The sequence below is a fragment of the Oncorhynchus keta genome, chromosome 23, assembly GCF_023373465.1.
Source record: "Oncorhynchus keta strain PuntledgeMale-10-30-2019 chromosome 23, Oket_V2, whole genome shotgun sequence".
NCBI lineage: Eukaryota > Metazoa > Chordata > Actinopteri > Salmoniformes > Salmonidae > Oncorhynchus > Oncorhynchus keta.
Genome location: NC_068443.1, coordinates 11,678,646 through 11,699,273, shown reverse-complemented (window position 1 = coordinate 11,699,273; position 20,628 = coordinate 11,678,646). Strand labels below are relative to the sequence as shown.

Here is a 20,628-nt window from a genome sequence, read left to right as displayed (position 1 = left end):
TCTTCTCCACCGGTGGCATCTTGGAGCAGCCTCTGGGATAAGTTCAATTGCCCAGGAGGGTACGGACAAAGAATCCACGGACAAAGCTCAATCCAACGCCAGGGTAGTGGGTTCGGGAAAGTCGTATTCCTGGTCGTAATGCTGGTAAATTACCGCCACTATGATATCCAAAAGTTCATTCCAGCTGTATGTAATAACACACAAAAAAAAGTTCTGGATTAGTAATGTCAAAAATAACACACAAAAAAACGAAATTCTTCAAAGTTGCTTACTAGCTAGAAGCAGAGCTGCCATGTCTGTCAGTGCCATATTGCCCTGTATGCATTGTGAATGGATGGCCTCAATGGCCCAATGTTGACATCACCAATGCCACATATCCACCAATAAAATACTGTCCTCTTACTCTTCCTGAAATTCCCCTCGAGACCCGCTTACTGTATGTAGCATAGTACTAAACCAATAGAATTCAAGTATCTTAATGTTTTCCAAAGACCCATGACTACGTGCGACATGCTTTGCTGGAATTCTGAAATACAATTTGCTCAAGTGATTACGGTGAGTGTTTGTCGTTGTTTGATGAGAATTAAAAAGGCTGTTTCTCATACAGTGATGGCGTTATAGCAGGATAACAAGCCTATAGCAGGAGACTTTAGGCATGAAACAGTAATCAGTAGTGAGTCCCTCAGAGGGTAGAATCAAACCGTATAGCGGTAACATCTCAGCTCATGTTTCACACAACAGCTGGTGGGGTGAGAGAGAGCTGGACACACACACACACACACACACACACACACACACACACACACACACACACACACACACACACACACACACACACACACACACACACACACACACACACACACACACACACACACACAGGAGTGTGCACAATCAGACAAACACACATACACACACACGTGTACTCCGAGTGTCTGTCCCAATGGGATCGCACACCCGCCAGCTCCAAAAGGGCAACCCTGATATCTTGGCGTGCAGACAGGGATATGGAAGGCAATACCTGTCACGTCCACCCTTACCCCCCTCTGAACCCTACCCCTGCTGTTGCAGCTAGGCTTTGAATGTAATACTCCCCCTGGAAGGGAATCCATTTGATTGACATATTCTGTGTATTTATCAGATTGCTATGAGATTAAAGGTCCACTTTTCTGCCTTGTGCCCTCAACCCCCCAACCATAGTCTCCAGCCTACAGTCCATAGCCTGTGATAGATTGATGATCAAAGGTGGTGTGTGCTAGTAGGGTGTCTCAGCAATACATATTTGGCTGATGGAGGGGAGCAGTTAGCATGCAAGCTACTAATCACTGCCAGCTCCACAGCTGGTGTAATGGATCATACTGTTCCCTGGCCTTCTTGCTCACATGGCAGCTAATCAACCTTACATTACAGTATTAAAATGGAGATAGCATCAGATCAGCTAATCAACATTACATTACAGTATTAATATGGCGATAGCATCAGATCAGCTAATCAACCTTACATTACTGTATTAATATGGATATAGCATCAGATCAGCTAATCAACATTATATTGCTGTATTAAAATGGAGATAGCATCAGATCAGCTAATCAACATTACATTGTTGTATTAAAATGGAGATAGCATCAGATCAGCTAATCAACATTACATTAATGTATTAAAATGGAGATAGCATCAGATCAGCTAATCAACATTACATTGCTGTATTAAAATGGAGATAGCATCAGATCAGCTAATCAACATTACATTACTGTATTAAAATGGAGATAGCATCAGATCAGCTAACCAACATTACATTACTGTATTAAAATGGAGATAGCATCAGATCAGCTAATCAACATTACATTGCTGTATTAAAATGGAGATAGCATCAGATCAGCTAACCAACATTACATTACTGTATTAATATGGATATAGCATCAGATCAGCTAATCAACATTATATTGCTGTATTAAAATGGAGATAGCATCAGATCAGCTAATCAACATTATATTACTGTATTAAAATGGAGATAGTATCAAATAGCTGGCGCTGGAGCAGAAGGCAGACGTTTCACATGCCGCCAACCGATTGTGTTTTTTTGTTCGTTTATCTGCGTTGTTTGTAAATACTTTTTTTACTCATTTTGTACATACGGTTGCTGCTACCGTCTCTTATGACCCTAAATAACTTGTTTAAAATAACAAATAACTAAAATAACGAATGTTTCCGTATTGAGCATGACTCATCTCATATAAGTAATGCTCATATGCCGTACCAGCCTAGTACGGCAACTGCTCCGCCCACAACCGTAAGGCTCTCCAGAGGTTAGTGAGGTCTGCACAATGCATCAATGGGGGCAAACTACCTGCCCTCCAGGACAACAACCGCCCGAGCCACTGCCTGTTCATCCCGCTATCATCCAGAAGGCGAGGTCAGTACAAGTGCATCAAAGCAGGGACCGAGAGACTGAAAAACAGCTTCTATCTCAAGGCCATCAGACTGTTAAACAGCCACTACTAACATTGAGTGGCTGCTGCCAACATACTGACTCAACTCCAGCCACTTTAATAATGGAAATTGATGTAAAAAAAAATACATATTCTTATCCCTTTACACTTGTGTGTATAAGGTAGTAGTTGTGGAATTGTTAGGTTAGATTACTTGTTGGTTATTACTGCATTGTCGGAACTAGAAGCACAAGCATTTTGCTACACTCGCATTAACATCTGCTAACCATGTGTATGTGACAAATAAAATGTGATTTGATTTGAATAAACTGCACTCCACACTATTGTACGTTATCTTGGTCACTTTTAAATTGTGTTTACGTATTGCATTACCCATCTCATATGTATATACTATATATAAGTATATACTGTATTGTATTCTATACTACACCACTCACTGTGGCTGATGGCTTCTTATAGCTGAGATCCCGCTAACGGGATCGATATGACAATAGCCAGTAAAAGTGCAGGGCGCCAAATTCAAAACAACAGAAATCCCATAATTAAAATTCCTCAAAATCTTTTTAAAAATTTGATTAAATTATCCGCCATGTGCTCTGTTATACTCACAGACATCATTCAAACTGTTTTAGAAACTTCAGAGTGTTTTCTATCCAAATATATATTGCATATGTTAGCAACTGGGACTGAGTAGCAGGCAGTTTACTCTGGGCACCTCTGGGCACCTTATTCATCCAAGCTGCTCCATACTGCCCCAGCCATAAGAAGTTAAATTAAACAGCCATCTCCAGCACATCAGAGGCTGCTGCCTATAGACATAGATTAGGAATCACTGGCCACTTTAAGGAACATCCATCTCATATGTTTAAACGGTATTCTATACTACGCCACTGTATTGTAGTCCAATGCCACTCTGACATATGTGTATATATTCTTAATCCATTCCTTACTTAGATGTATGTGTATTTTGGGTATATGTTGTGAAACTGTTAGATATTACTTGTTAGATATTACTGCACTGTCGGAGTTAGAAGCACAAGCATTTCGCTACAACCGCAATAACATCTGCTTTACATGTATAAGTGACCAATACATTTGATTTGATTTGATCAACCACCCACCCAGCAGTAGCATCCATCCACCCAGCAGTAGCATCCATCCACCCAGCAGTAGCATCCATCCACCCAGCAGTAGCATCCATCCACCCAGCAGTAGCATCCATCCACCCAGCAGTAGCATCCATCCACCCAGCAGTAGCATCCATCCACCCAGCAGTAGCATCCATCCACCCAGCAGTAACATCCATCCACCCAGCAGTAGCATCCATCCACCCAGCAGTAGCATCCATCCACCCAGCAGTAGCATCCATCCACCCAGCAGTAACATCCATCCACCCAACAGTAACATCCATCCACCCAGCAGTAACATCCATCCACTCAGCAGAAACATCCATCCACTCAGCAGTAACATCCATCCACTCTGCAGAAACATCCATCCACCCAGCAGAAACATCCATCCACCCAGCAGTAACATCCATCCACCCAGCAGTAACATCCATCCACTCAGCAGTAACATCCATCCACCCAGCAGTAACATCCATCCACCCAGCAGTAACATCCATCCACCCAGCAGTAACATCCATCCACCCAGCAGTAACATCCATCCACTCAGCAGTAGCATCCATCCACCCAGCAGTAACATCCATCCACTCAGCAGAAACATCCAACCACCCAGCAGAAACATCCATCCACCCAGCAGTAACATCCATCCACTCAGCAGTAGCATCCATCCACTCAGCAGTAATCCATCCACCCAGCAGTAACATCCATCCACTCAGCAGTAATCCATCCACCCAGCAGTAACATCCATCCACCCAGCAGTAGCATCCATCCACCCAGCAGTAATCCATCCACTCAGCAGTAACATCCATCCACCCAGAAGTAACATCCATCCACCCAGCAGTAACATCCATCCACTCAGCAGTAACATCCATCCACCCAGCAGAAACATCCATCCACCCAGCAGTAACATCCATCCACCCAGCAGTAACATCCATCCACTCAGCAGTAACATCCATCCACCCAGCAGAAACATCCATCCACCCAGCAGTAACATCCATCCACCCAGCAGTAACATCCATCCACCCAGCAGTAACATCCATCCACCCAGTAGTAACATCCATCCACCCAGCAGAAACATCCATCCACCCAGCAGAAACATCCATCCACCCAGCAGTAACATCCATCCACCCAGCAGTAACATCCATCCACTCAGCAGTAACATCCATCCACCCAGCAGAAACATCCATCCACCCAGCAGTAACATCCATCCACTCAGCAGTAACATCCATCCACTCAGCAGTAACATCCATCCACCCAGCAGAAACATCCATCCACCCAGCGGTAACATCCATCCACCCAGCAGTAACATCCATCCACTCAGCAGTAATCCATCCACCCAGCAGTAACATCCATCCACTCAGCAGTAGCATCCATCCACTCAGCAGTAATCCATCCACCCAGCAGTAACATCCATCCACTCAGCAGTAATCCATCCACTCAGCAGTAACATCCATCCACCCAGAAGTAACATCCATCCACCCAGCAGTAACATCCATCCACTCAGCAGTAACATCCATCCACCCAGCAGAAACATCCATCCACTCAGCAGTAACATCCATCCACCCAGCAGTAACATCCATCCACCCAGTAGTAGCATCCATCCACTCAGCAGTAGCATCCATCCACCCAGCAGAAACATCCATCCACTCAGCAGTAACATCCATCCACCCAGAAGTAACATCCATCCACCCAGCAGTAACATCCATCCACTCAGCAGTAACATCCATCCACCCAGCAGAAACATCCATCCACTCAGCAGTAACATCCATCCACCCAGCAGTAACATCCATCCACCCAGCAGTAACATCCATCCACCCAGCAGTAATCCATCCACTCAGCAGTAACATCCATCCACCCAGAAGTAACATCCATCCACCCAGCAGAAACATCCATCCACCCAGCAGTAACATCCATCCACCCAGCAGTAACATCCATCCACTCAGCAGTAATCCATCCACCCAGCAGTAGCATCCATCCACCCAGCAGTAACACTATACAGTCTGGTTAATAATAATCTTAGTTATCTGTTGCTGTCTGCCATGGTCAGATGGTCTGAGTTAAAAACAGAGGAATGCAGAGGAGAGGAGGAGAAAAGAGGAGAGGAGGAGGAGAAGGAGGAATAGAACAGACGCCCCAAGGAGACAGGAAGGCGTCTGCCATTTTGGTATCCACAGCAGGAATTCTGGAATGGCGTCATTGAGTGACTCAGTAAAACAGATACTTAAAGGCACAGACGCACACACACACACACACACACACACACACACACACACACACACACACACACACACACACACACACACACACACACACACACACACACACACACACACACACATTTGTTTTACTCTCCTTGTGGGGACCAAACAATTGATTCCCATTCAAAAACCTATTTTCCCTAACCCCTAACCCTAAACATAACCCTAACCCTGACCTTAACCCTGACCTTAACCTCAAACTCCTAACCTAACCTAACTTTAACTCCTAACCCTTATTCTCGCCCTAATTCTAACCCTAAACCTGAGCCATAAAATAAAATAGCCTTTTTCCTTGTGGGGACTGGGGAATTGTCCTTGTTTTACTATCCTTGTGAGGACTTATGGTCACCACAAGGATAATAAAACCAAACACACACACAGTCAGAGGGTGTACGACTACAAGCAGTAGACTTCCCTCACAGGTTGATGCTCCAGTTTTCACAATACCATGTGTGTGTCCGAAGACAGTAGTTTGTAAACAAAGACTCGGTCTGCGTGATGTTTTCAGGACGCTCTCACAGAACTATATGTGAACACAATGAAAGTTTACACTCTGGGTGTGTGACTGGTCTCTATTTGTAGCTGGGAGGTATAGGGTATCCCATGAGTTATAGCAGGGATACTTCATATGACCTCATATCCTGTCTTAGTCCTGACCTGACCACACTACAACCCTAAAATCACCCAGGACTGACACCACTGGTCTGCCCTGCACCGATGGCGCAATAACAAGCAACACAGTGTTATGAGTGTTTGTGGATGACTGTTGGTAGTTATTGATAGACACTTAGCATGATGTTCCATCTAATGTCCACTCCCTGATAGGACAACAGAATAGAGCCAGACCAATCACAATTATCGCTATTTTTTTCTCTCTTTTCATTTGACGATAGCTGAGAGCCTGACCAATCACAATGTTTCCTTTCTCTCTCCTCTTTTCGGATAGGTCAACAGCTGAGAGCCTGTCCAGTCACAATGAGGCAGAGCTACAGAGACGATGTGAGGAGAGACAGCAGGAGATCGACCACATGCAGGAGTTGCTGGAGACCAAGATACAACTCCTGCAGGAGGTACACAAACACACACACACACACACACACACACACACACACACACACACACACACACACACACACACACACACACACACACACACACACACACACACACACACACACACACACACACACACACACACACACACACACACACACACACACACACACTGCTAAAGTTGGTTGTAGTCTTTGTTGAGATTAAATTAGTTGTTCTATTATTAGATCAGCTTTAAACACAGATTGATATCCAGACCTTTTCATGTTTTTCCTCCAGGAGGCCGAGCTAGCGCGATGTGAGGCTGGGAGGATGGCCTCCCTGGCTAGGTCTAGCTCCCAGACCCTCTTGGAGGACATGAAGGACAGCCCAGAGGAGGAGGAGAGCACCCAGACCACGTCTCACCACCCCCCATCACACACCAACAGAGACAGGTACACGCACAGTATATGGTCATTCGAGCCAGAGTTGAACCAGTGACCTAAAAGCTGTAATTACACACCTTCACACTCATGGAGGAAAGCCTAGGACTCCTACAAGTCCAAATTTAGCCCACAGTACCTATGGTACTGACCTCTCTCTCTCCTCTCTCTCTCTCCTCTCTCTCTCTCCTCTCCTCTCTCTCCTCTCCTGTCTCTCCTCTCTCTCCTCCTGCAGGGTGGTTGAGGAGCTGACCTGTGCTCTGCGCTGTAAGGAGGCTCTGATCACTGAGCTGAGTGGACAGAAGAGCATCCTGGCCCTGAAGGTGGGAGAGCTGGAGGGACAGGTAGTGAACCTCTCATCATCCCTGCTGCAGAAAGAGAGGGATGCAGAGGTATATATCATCGCTGTTACACGTATGAGGAAAAGTGCATGTGTAGGGTCTGCATTGGGGTCAATGGTTCAATCATTTATTGTGTTATTGTATTCATCTATTGTATGTATTTGACTGACTGAGTTCCTGTAGTGTGTGCAGGCATGTAATAGCAAGTGAAAGGCTTCACACACAGGGTTTCAGGGACAACTCACCCATCTCTCACCCTAGTCTCACCCATCTCTCACCCTAGTCTCACCCAACACACACAGGGTTTCAGGGACAACTCACCCATCTCTCACCCTAGTCTCACCCAACACACACAGGGTTTCAGGGACAACTCACCCATCTCTCACCCTAGTCTCACCCAACACACACAGGGTTTCAGGGACAACTCACCCATCTCTCACCCTAGTCTCACCCAACACACACAGGGTTTCAGGGACAACTCACCCATCTCTCACCCTAGTCTCACCCAACACACACAGGGTTTCAGGGACAACTCACCCATCTCTCACCCTAGTCTCACCCAACACACACAGGGTTTCAGGGACAACTCACCCATCTCTCACCCTAGTCTCACCCAACACACACAGGGTTTCAGGGACAACTCACCCATCTCTCACCCTAGTCTCACCCAACACACACAGGGTTTCAGGGACAACTCACCCATCTCTCACCCTAGTCTCACCCAACACACACAGGGTTTCAGGGACAACTCACCCATCTCTCACCCTAGTCTCACCCATCTCTCACCCTAGTCTCACCCAACACACACAGGGTTTCAGGGACAACTCACCCATCTCTCACCCTAGTCTCACCCAACACACACAGGGTTTCAGGGACAACTCACCCATCTCTCACCCTAGTCTCACCCAACACACACAGGGTTTCAGGGACAACTCACCCATCTCTCACCCTAGTCTCACCCAACACACACAGGGTTTCAGGGACAACTCACCCATCTCTCACCCTAGTCTCACCCACCCACAGGGTTTCAGGGACAACTCACCCATCTCTCACCCTAGTCTCACCCAACACACACAGGGTTTCAGGGACAACTCACCCATCTCTCACCCTAGTCTCACCCAACACACACAGGGTTTCAGGGACAACTCACCCATCTCTCACCCTAGTCTCACCCAACACACACAGGGTTTCAGGGACAACTCACCCATCTCTCACCCTAGTCTCACCCAACACACACAGGGTTTCAGGGACAACTCACCCATCTCTCACCCTAGTCTCACCCAACACACACAGGGTTTCAGGGACAACTCACCCATCTCTCACCCTAGTCTCACCCAACACACACAGGGTTTCAGGGACAACTTCTCACCCTAGGGACAACTCACCCATCTCTCACCCTAGTCTCACCCAACACACACAGGGTTTCAGGGACAACTCACCCATCTCTCACCCTAGTCTCACCCAACTCACACACAGGGTTTCAGGGACAACTCACCCATCTCTCACCCTAGTCTCACCCAACACACACAGGGTTTCAGGGACAACTCACCCATCTCTCACCCTAGTCTCACCCAACACACACAGGGTTTCAGGGACAACTCACCCATCTCTCACCCTAGTCTCACCCAACACACACAGGGTTTCAGGGACAACTCACCCATCTCTCACCCTAGTCTCACCCAACACACACAGGGTTTCAGGGACAACTCACCCATCTCTCACCCTAGTCTCACCCAACACACACAGGGTTTCAGGGACAACTCACCCATCTCTCACCCTAGTCTCACCCAACACACACAGGGTTTCAGGGACAACTCACCCATCTCTCACCCTAGTCTCACCCAACACACACAGGGTTTCAGGGACAACTCACCCATCTCTCACCCTAGTCTCACCCAACACACACAGGGTTTCAGGGACAACTCACCCATCTCTCACCCTAGTCTCACCCAACACACACAGGGTTTCAGGGACAACTCACCCATCTCTCACCCTAGTCTCACCCAACACACACAGGGTTTCAGGGACAACTCACCCATCTCTCACCCTAGTCTCACCCAACACACACAGGGTTTCAGGGACAACTCACCCATCTCTCACCCTAGTCTCACCCAACACACACAGGGTTTCAGGGACAACTCACCCATCTCTCACCCTAGTCTCACCCAACACACACAGGGTTTCAGGGACAACTCACCCATCTCTCACCCTAGTCTCTAGTCTCACCCAACACACACAGGGTTTCAGGGACAACTCACCCATCTCTCACCCTAGTCTCACCCAACACACACAGGGTTTCAGGGACAACTCACCCATCTCTCACCCTAGTCTCACCCAACACACACAGGGTTTCAGGGACAACTCACCCATCTCTCACCCTAGTCTCACCCAACACACACAGGGTTTCAGGGACAACTCACCCATCTCTCACCCTAGTCTCACCCAACACACACAGGGTTTCAGGGACAACTCACCCATCTCTCACCCTAGTCTCACCCAACACACACAGGGTTTCAGGGACAACTCACCCATCTCTCACCCTAGTCTCACCCAACACACACAGGGTTTCAGGGACAACTCACCCATCTCTCACCCTAGTCTCACCCAACACACACAGGGTTTCAGGGACAACTCACCCATCTCTCACCCTAGTCTCACCCAACACACACAGGGTTTCAGGGACAACTCACCCATCTCTCACCCTAGTCTCACCCAACACACACAGGGTTTCAGGGACAACTCACCCATCTCTCACCCTAGTCTCACCCAACACACACAGGGTTTCAGGGACAACTCACCCATCTCTCACCCTAGTCTCACCCAACACACACAGGGTTTCAGGGACAACTCACCCATCTCTCACCCTACTCCTAGTCTCACCTCAACACACACAGGGTTTCAGGGACAACTCACCCATCTCTCACCCTAGTCTCACCCAACACACACAGGGTTTCAGGGACAACTCACCCATCTCTCACCCTAGTCTCACCCAACACACACAGGGTTTCAGGGACAACTCACCCATCTCTCACCCTAGTCTCACCCAACACACACAGGGTTTCAGGGACAACTCACCCATCTCTCACCCTAGTCTCACCCAACACACACAGGGTTTCAGGGACAACTCACCCATCTCTCACCCTAGTCTCACCCAACACACACAGGGTTTCAGGGACAACTCACCCATCTCTCACCCTAGTCTCACCCAACACACACAGGGTTTCAGGGACAACTCACCCATCTCTCACCCTAGTCTCACCCAACACACACAGGGTTTCAGGGACAACTCACCCATCTCTCACCCTAGTCTCACCCAACACACACAGGGTTTCAGGGACAACTCACCCATCTCTCACCCTAGTCTCACCCAACACACACAGGGTTTCAGGGACAACTCACCCATCTCTCACCCTAGTCTCACCCAACACACACAGGGTTTCAGGGACAACTCACCCATCTCTCACCCTAGTCTCACCTCACCCAACACACAGGGTTTCAGGGACAACTCACCCATCTCTCACCCTAGTCTCACCCAACACACACAGGGTTTCAGGGACAACTCACCCATCTCTCACCCTAGTCTCACCCAACACACACAGGGTTTCAGGGACAACTCACCCATCTCTCACCCTAGTCTCACCCAACACACACAGGGTTTCAGGGACAACTCACCCATCTCTCACCCTAGTCTCACCCAACACACACAGGGTTTCAGGGACAACTCACCCATCTCTCACCCTAGTCTCACCCAACACACACAGGGTTTCAGGGACAACTCACCCATCTCTCACCCTAGTCTCACCCAACACACACAGGGTTTCAGGGACAACTCACCCATCTCTCACCCTAGTCTCACCCAACACACACAGGGTTTCAGGGACAACTCACCCATCTCTCACCCTAGTCTCACCCAACACACACAGGGTTTCAGGGACAACTCACCCATCTCTCACCCTAGTCTCACCCAACACACAGGGTTTCAGGGACAACTCACCCATCTCTCACCCTAGTCTCACCCAACACACACAGGGTTTCAGGGACAACTCACCCATCTCTCACCCTAGTCTCACCCAACACACACAGGGTTTCAGGGACAACTCACCCATCTCTCACCCTAGTCTCACCCAACACACACAGGGTTTCAGGGACAACTCACCCATCTCTCACCCTAGTCTCACCCAACACACAGGGTTTCAGGGACAACTCACCCATCTCTCACCCTAGTCTCACCACCCTAGTCTCACCCAACACACAGGGTTTCAGGGACAACTCACCCATCTCTCACCCTAGTCTCACCCAACACACACAGGGTTTCAGGGACAACTCACCCATCTCTCACCCTAGTCTCACCCAACACACACAGGGTTTCAGGGACAACTCACCCATCTCTCACCCTAGTCTCACCCAACACACACAGGGTTTCAGGGACAACTCACCCATCTCTCACCCTAGTCTCACCCAACACACACAGGGTTTCAGGGACAACTCACCCATCTCTCACCCTAGTCTCACCCAACACACACAGGGTTTCAGGGACAACTCACCCATCTCTCACCCTAGTCTCACCCAACACACACAGGGTTTCAGGGACAACTCACCCATCTCTCACCCTAGTCTCACCCAACACACACAGGGTTTCAGGGACAACTCACCCATCTCTCACCCTAGTCTCACCCAACACACACAGGGTTTCAGGGACAACTCACCCATCTCTCACCCTAGTCTCACCCAACACACACAGGGTTTCAGGGACAACTCACCCATCTCTCACCCTAGTCTCACCCAACACACACAGGGTTTCAGGGACAACTCACCCATCTCTCACCCTAGTCTCACCCAACACACACAGGGTTTCAGGGACAACTCACCCATCTCTCACCCTAGTCTCACCCAACACACACAGGGTTTCAGGGACAACTCACCCATCTCTCACCCTAGTCTCACCCAACACACACAGGGTTTCAGGGACAACTCACCCATCTCTCACCCTTTCAGTCTCACCCAACACACACAGGGTTTCAGGGACAACTCACCCATCTCTCACCCTAGTCTCACCCAACACACACAGGGTTTCAGGGACAACTCACCCATCTCTCACCCTAGTCTCACCCAACACACACAGGGTTTCAGGGACAACTCACCCATCTCTCACCCTAGTCTCACCCAACACACACAGGGTTTCAGGGACAACTCACCCATCTCTCACCCTAGTCTCACCCAACACACACAGGGTTTCAGGGACAACTCACCCATCTCTCACCCTAGTCTCACCCAACACACACAGGGTTTCAGGGACAACTCACCCATCTCTCACCCTAGTCTCACCCAACACACACAGGGTTTCAGGGACAACTCACCCATCTCTCACCCTAGTCTCACCCAACACACACAGGGTTTCAGGGACAACTCACCCATCTCTCACCCTAGTCTCACCCAACACACACAGGGTTTCAGGGACAACTCACCCATCTCTCACCCTAGTCTCACCCAACACACACAGGGTTTCAGGGACAACTCACCCATCTCTCACCCTAGTCTCACCCAACACACACAGGGTTTCAGGGACAACTCACCCATCTCTCACCCTAGTCTCACCCAACACACACAGGGTTTCAGGGACAACTCACCCATCTCTCACCCTAGTCTCACCCAACACACACAGGGTTTCAGGGACAACTCACCCATCTCTCACCCTAGTCTCACCCAACACACACAGGGTTTCAGGGACAACTCACCCATCTCTCACCCTAGTCTCACCCAACACACACAGGGTTTCAGGGACAACTCACCCATCTCTCACCCTAGTCTCACCCAACACACACAGGGTTTCAGGGACAACTCACCCATCTCTCACCCTAGTCTCACCCAACACACACAGGGTTTCAGGGACAACTCACCCATCTCTCACCCTAGTCTCACCCAACACACACAGGGTTTCAGGGACAACTCACCCATCTCTCACCCTAGTCTCACCCAACACACACAGGGTTTCAGGGACAACTCACCCATCTCTCACCCTAGTCTCACCCAACACACACAGGGTTTCAGGGACAACTCACCCATCTCTCACCCTAGTCTCACCCAACACACACAGGGTTTCAGGGACAACTCACCCATCTCTCACCCTAGTCTCACCCAACACACACAGGGTTTCAGGGACAACTCACCCATCTCTCACCCTAGTCTCACCCAACACACACAGGGTTTCAGGGGTTTCACAACTCACCCATCTCTCACCCTAGTCTCACCCAACACACACAGGGTTTCAGGGACAACTCACCCATCTCTCACCCTAGTCTCACCCAACACACACAGGGTTTCAGGGACAACTCACCCATCTCTCACCCTAGTCTCACCCAACACACACAGGGTTTCAGGGACAACTCACCCATCTCTCACCCTAGTCTCACCCAACACACACAGGGTTTCAGGGACAACTCACCCATCTCTCACCCTAGTCTCACCCAACACACACAGGGTTTCAGGGACAACTCACCCATCTCTCACCCTAGTCTCACCACCCAACACACACAGGGTTTCAGGGACAACTCACCCATCTCTCACCCTAGTCTCACCCAACACACACAGGGTTTCAGGGACAACTCACCCATCTCTCACCCTAGTCTCACCCAACACACACAGGGTTTCAGGGACAACTCACCCATCTCTCACCCTAGTCTCACCCAACACACACAGGGTTTCAGGGACAACTCACCCATCTCTCACCCTAGTCTCACCCAACACACACAGGGTTTCAGGGACAACTCACCCTCTCTCACTCTCACCCTAGTCTCACCCAACACACACAGGGTTTCAGGGACAACTCACCCATCTCTCACCCTAGTCTCACCCAACACACACAGGGTTTCAGGGACAACTCACCCATCTCTCACCCTAGTCTCACCCAACACACACAGGGTTTCAGGGACAACTCACCCATCTCTCACCCTAGTCTCACCCAACACACACAGGGTTTCAGGGACAACTCACCCATCTCTCACCCTAGTCTCACCCAACACACACAGGGTTTCAGGGACAACTCACCCATCTCTCACCCTAGTCTCACCCAACACACACAGGGTTTCAGGGACAACTCACCCATCTCTCACCCTAGTCTCACCCAACACACACAGGGTTTCAGGGACAACTCACCCATCTCTCACCCTAGTCTCACCCAACACACACAGGGTTTCAGGGACAACTCACCCATCTCTCACCCTAGTCTCACCCAACACACACAGGGTTTCAGGGACAACTCACCCATCTCTCACCCTAGTCTCACCCAACACACAGGGTTTCAGGGACAACTCACCCATCTCTCACCCTAGTCTCACCCAACACACACAGGGTTTCAGGGACAACTCACCCATCTCTCACCCTAGTCTCACCCAACACACACAGGGTTTCAGGGACAACTCACCCATCTCTCACCCTAGTCTCACCCAACACACACAGGGTTTCAGGGACAACTCACCCATCTCTCACCCTAGTCTCACCCAACACACACAGGGTTTCAGGGACAACTCACCCATCTCTCACCCTAGTCTCACCCAACACACACAGGGTTTCAGGGACAACTCACCCATCTCTCCCCCTAGTCTCACCCAACACACACAGGGACAACTCACCCATCTCTCACCCTAGTCTCACCCAACACACACAGGGTTTCAGGGACAACTCACCCATCTCTCACCCTAGTCTCACCCAACACACACAGGGTTTCAGGGACAACTCACCCATCTCTCACCCTAGTCTCACCCAACACACACAGGGTTTCAGGGACAACTCACCCATCTCTCACCCTAGTCTCACCCAACACACACAGGGTTTCAGGGACAACTCACCCATCTCTCACCCTAGTCTCACCCAACACACACAGGGTTTCAGGGACAACTCACCCATCTCTCACCCTAGTCTCACCCAACACACACAGGGTTTCAGGGACAACTCACCCATCTCTCACCCTAGTCTCACCCAACACACACAGGGTTTCAGGGACAACTCACCCATCTCTCACCCTAGTCTCACCCAACACACACAGGGTTTCAGGGACAACTCACCCATCTCTCACCCTAGTCTCACCCAACACACACAGGGTTTCAGGGACAACTCACCCATCTCTCACCCTAGTCTCACCCATCTCTCACCCTAGTCTCACCCAACACACACAGGGTTTCAGGGACAACTCACCCATCTCTCACCCTAGTCTCACCCAACACACACAGGGTTTCAGGGACAACTCACCCATCTCTCACCCTAGTCTCACCCAACACACACAGGGTTTCAGGGACAACTCACCCATCTCTCACCCTAGTCTCACCCAACACACACAGGGTTTCAGGGACAACTCACCCATCTCTCACCCTAGTCTCACCCAACACACACAGGGTTTCAGGGACAACTCACCCATCTCTCACCCTAGTCTCACCCAACACACACAGGGTTTCAGGGACAACTCACCCATCTCTCACCCTAGTCTCACCCAACACACACAGGGTTTCAGGGACAACTCACCCATCTCTCACCCTAGTCTCACCCAACACACACAGGGTTTCAGGGACAACTCACCCATCTCTCACCCTAGTCTCACCCAACACACACAGGGTTTCAGGGACAACTCACCCATCTCTCACCCTAGTCTCACCCAACACACACAGGGTTTCAGGGACAACTCACCCATCTCTCACCCTAGTCTCACCCAACACACACAGGGTTTCAGGGACAACTCACCCATCTCTCACCCTAGTCTCACCTCTCACACACACAGGGTTTCAGGGACAACTCACCCATCTCTCACCCTAGTCTCACCCAACACACACAGGGTTTCAGGGACAACTCACCCATCTCTCACCCTAGTCTCACCCAACACACACAGGGTTTCAGGGACAACTCACCCATCTCTCACCCTAGTCTCACCCAACACACACAGGGTTTCAGGGACAACTCACCCATCTCTCACCCTAGTCTCACCCAACACACACAGGGTTTCAGGGACAACTCACCCATCTCTCACCCTAGTCTCACCCAACACACACAGGGTTTCAGGGACAACTCACCCATCTCTCACCCTAGTCTCACCCAACACACACAGGGTTTCAGGGACAACTCACCCATCTCTCACCCTAGTCTCACCCAACACACACAGGGTTTCAGGGACAACTCACCCATCTCTCACCCTAGTCTCACCCAACACACACAGGGTTTCAGGGACAACTCACCCATCTCTCACCCTAGTCTCACCCAACACACACAGGGTTTCAGGGACAACTCACCCATCTCTCACCCTAGTCTCACCCAACACACACAGGGTTTCAGGGACAACTCACCCATCTCTCACCCTAGTCTCACCCAACACACACAGGGTTTCAGGGACAACTCACCCATCTCTCACCCTAGTCTCACCCAACACACACAGGGTTTCAGGGACAACTCACCCATCTCTCACCCTAGTCTCACCCAACACACACAGGGTTTCAGGGACAACTCACCCATCTCTCACCCTAGTCTCACCCAACACACACAGGGTTTCAGGGACAACTCACCCATCTCTCACCCTAGTCTCACCCAACACACACAGGGTTTCAGGGACAACTCACCCATCTCTCACCCTAGTCTCACCCAACACACACAGGGTTTCAGGGACAACTCACCCATCTCTCACCCTAGTCTCACCCAACACACACAGGGTTTCAGGGACAACTCACCCATCTCTCACCCTAGTCTCACCCAACACACACAGGGTTTCAGGGACAACTCACCCATCTCTCACCCTAGTCTCACCCAACACACACAGGGTTTCAGGGACAACTCACCCATCTCTCACCCTAGTCTCACCCAACACACACACTCCTTCAGAAACACATAGCACACACCTAAACACTCCTGTCTCCTTTTAGATAGCACATAAAACAACCCACGTGAAAAGAAACACATTACCTCAACCCTCCTTGCTTTTCATAGCAACACACACGTAAACACTCCTGTCAAGAAACACATAGCAACACACACGTAAACACTCCTGTCAAGAAACACATAGCAACACACACGTAAACACTCCTGTCAAGAAACACATAGCAACACACACGTAAACACTCCTGTCAAGAAACACATAGCAACACACACGTAAACACTCCTGTCAAGAAACACATAGCAACACACACGTAAACACTCCTGTCAAGAAACACATAGCAACACACACGTAAACACTCCTGTCAAGAAACACATAGCAACACACACGTAAACACTCCTGTCAAGAAACACATAGCAACACACACGTAAACACTCCTGTCAAGAAACACATAGCAACACACACGTAAACACTCCTGTCAAGAAACACATAGCAACACACACGTAAACACTCCTGTCAAGAAACACATAGCAACACACACGTAAACACTCCTGTCAAGAAACACATAGCAACACACACGTAAACACTCCTGTCAAGAAACACATAGCAACACACACGTAAACACTCCTGTCAAGAAACACATAGCAACACACACGTAAACACTCCTGTCAAGAAACACATAGCAACACACACGTAAACACTCCTGTCAAGAAACACATAGCAACACACACGTAAACACTCCTGTCAAGAAACACATAGCAACACACACGTAAACACTCCTGTCAAGAAACACATAGCAACACACATGTAAACACTCCATAAACATTCATATCCTTTCAGTTGTCAAAATCTTATTTTGATTGAGGAATTCCATGTGGTCAATGAAGAGTGAGGCTCAAAGCCCTGGCTACAACATTGTGAACAGTAAGGAGCAAACCACAACACTGTGAGTCAAGTGATGGATCTCAATATATATTGATTTAACTAGGCAAGTCAGTTAAGAACACATTGTTATTTACAATGATGGCCTAGGAACAGTGGGTTAACTGCCTTGTTCAGGGGCAGAACAACAGATGTTTACCTTGTCAGCATGGGGATTTGATCTAGCAACCTTTCAGTTACTAGTCCAACGCTCAAACCACTAGGCTACCTGTGGTGCTGGTTGTTGCAACATCATTTCGCTGAGTCTACCTTTAACACTTGAATCTGTTTCAGAATCAATCCATTACATTTGTATTTGCTGTGTATCCTTCTGTAACCCATGCAACTAGTCGTGTTCAATCTACCAGTTGTGTAGTGTGTTGTGTTAAGTTATGTTGTTGTGGCAGCAGGCAGGGTGGTAGTGTGATGCATTTGGTTGGACAACTGTCAACAGGACACGGTGTACTCTGCTCCTCTCTGAATGGTCTGATCATCCCTACAGCTGTTGTACAGATTTTCTGAGAAGGAGATATTAATTACGCTCTGTGGGACTGATATCACCATTACTCAAACACATACACATGCACACACAGACACACACACACACACACACACACACACACACACACACACACACACACACACACACACACACACACACACACACACACACACACACACACACACACACACACACACCTAACTTTCTACGGCCCCTGTTTCTCTCCCCCACAGTTCTACCAGGAGGAGCTGGGCAGGGAGAGACTACGCATTGAGCAGGAGATGCAGGTGAGTGAATCCTGAAGTGAACACAGAAACTCACTTGAAGCTGGGATCCTTAATGGTGAAACTATTACAACAACAAAGAAGTTATTGAAAACAACCAGCACAGTTTTTTCTCCTCTGACATCATCGCACGCACGATAGAAGAGCACAATATGTACTGGAATTTGTGTCACCATGCTGCGAGGCGCTCCTCAGCTCGGCAACAGAAACAATAACAAAGGTGATGGGGTTTGGCCAGTGGCGCTCTGTCCCCCTACTGTGGACTCTGTCTTTAATATTGCATAATCACTATCAGCTTTGAGTTCTGTATTAAGTTGATTAAAGAGTCTGCACTTTGAGGTGCTAGTCCTACACTACTGTTGAGTCAGTACCCACTTTAGCCAGATCCCACACTAAAGTGTTGGTGGAGCTTGACCCCTACTGAAGTATAAACACAAAGCACCTTTAAACCAGACAGCCACATACAGAGTGGTAACATCATGAGCTACAGAATATGTGGTCGGTGGTCACAATATAAGGAAAAATACATTATCAAATTGTAATCACATATAAATTACTTTCTAATATAATTAGGGTTTCTTTGTGGTTAATTGAAACACTATTGTATTGAATTCAATGTAAACATCATACATTACCCATAGTTACCATATCATATAACATCTTAGTATATAGCAGCTGCTAGAGCTGAGTAATAAACCGTTCCTAGACCAGTCTGTGTTAGTGTCTCTATGTCTGTTAATGCCAGTATTGTGTTGGGAGCTGTCGGCCCTGAAGGGAGCGGGCCTGGGTTATTTTAGTCTGTGGTAAACAAATGATGTGATGAATTTATGAACAGTCCGCCCACATTCTCTATTCTCATCAGTCACATTCTTAGAGGGGAGCTTCTCACATTACACAATTAACAGGAAAACAGGTATATACAGTAACAGGTATATACAGTAACAGGTATATACAGTAAACAGGTATATACAGTAACAGGTATATACAGTAACAGGTATATACAGTAACAGGTATATACAGTAAACAGGTATAGACAGTAACAGGTATATACAGTAAACAGGTATATACAGTAAACAGGTATATACATTAACAGGTATATACAGTAAGAGGTATATACAGTAACAGGTATATAAAGTATGCAGGTAAACAGTAAACAGGTATATGCAGTAAACAGGTATATACAGTAACAGGTATATACAGTAACAGGTATATACAGTAAACAGGTATATACAGTAACTGGTATATACAGTAAGAGGTATATACAGTAACAGGTATATACAGTAAACAGGTATATGCAGTAAACAGGTATATGCAGTAAACAGGTATATACAGTAACAGGTATATACAGTAACAGGTATATACAGTATGCAGGTATACAGTAAACAGGTATATGCAGTAAACAGGTATATACAGTAAACAGGTATAGACA

General features: G+C 48.4%; 1 protein-coding gene across 1 annotated transcript in view; it reads left to right on the top strand.

Moving 5' to 3' along the window:
• The window catches only part of LOC118372517 (myomegalin-like), a 122,407-nt gene that overhangs the window by 35,753 nt on the left and 66,026 nt on the right, over nt 1–20,628 (top strand). The window contains 4 exon segments of the mRNA XM_052476352.1: nt 6,776–6,899; nt 7,162–7,316; nt 7,540–7,696; nt 19,149–19,202. Coding sequence (XP_052332312.1) covers nt 6,776–6,899; nt 7,162–7,316; nt 7,540–7,696; nt 19,149–19,202 — 490 coding nt within the window.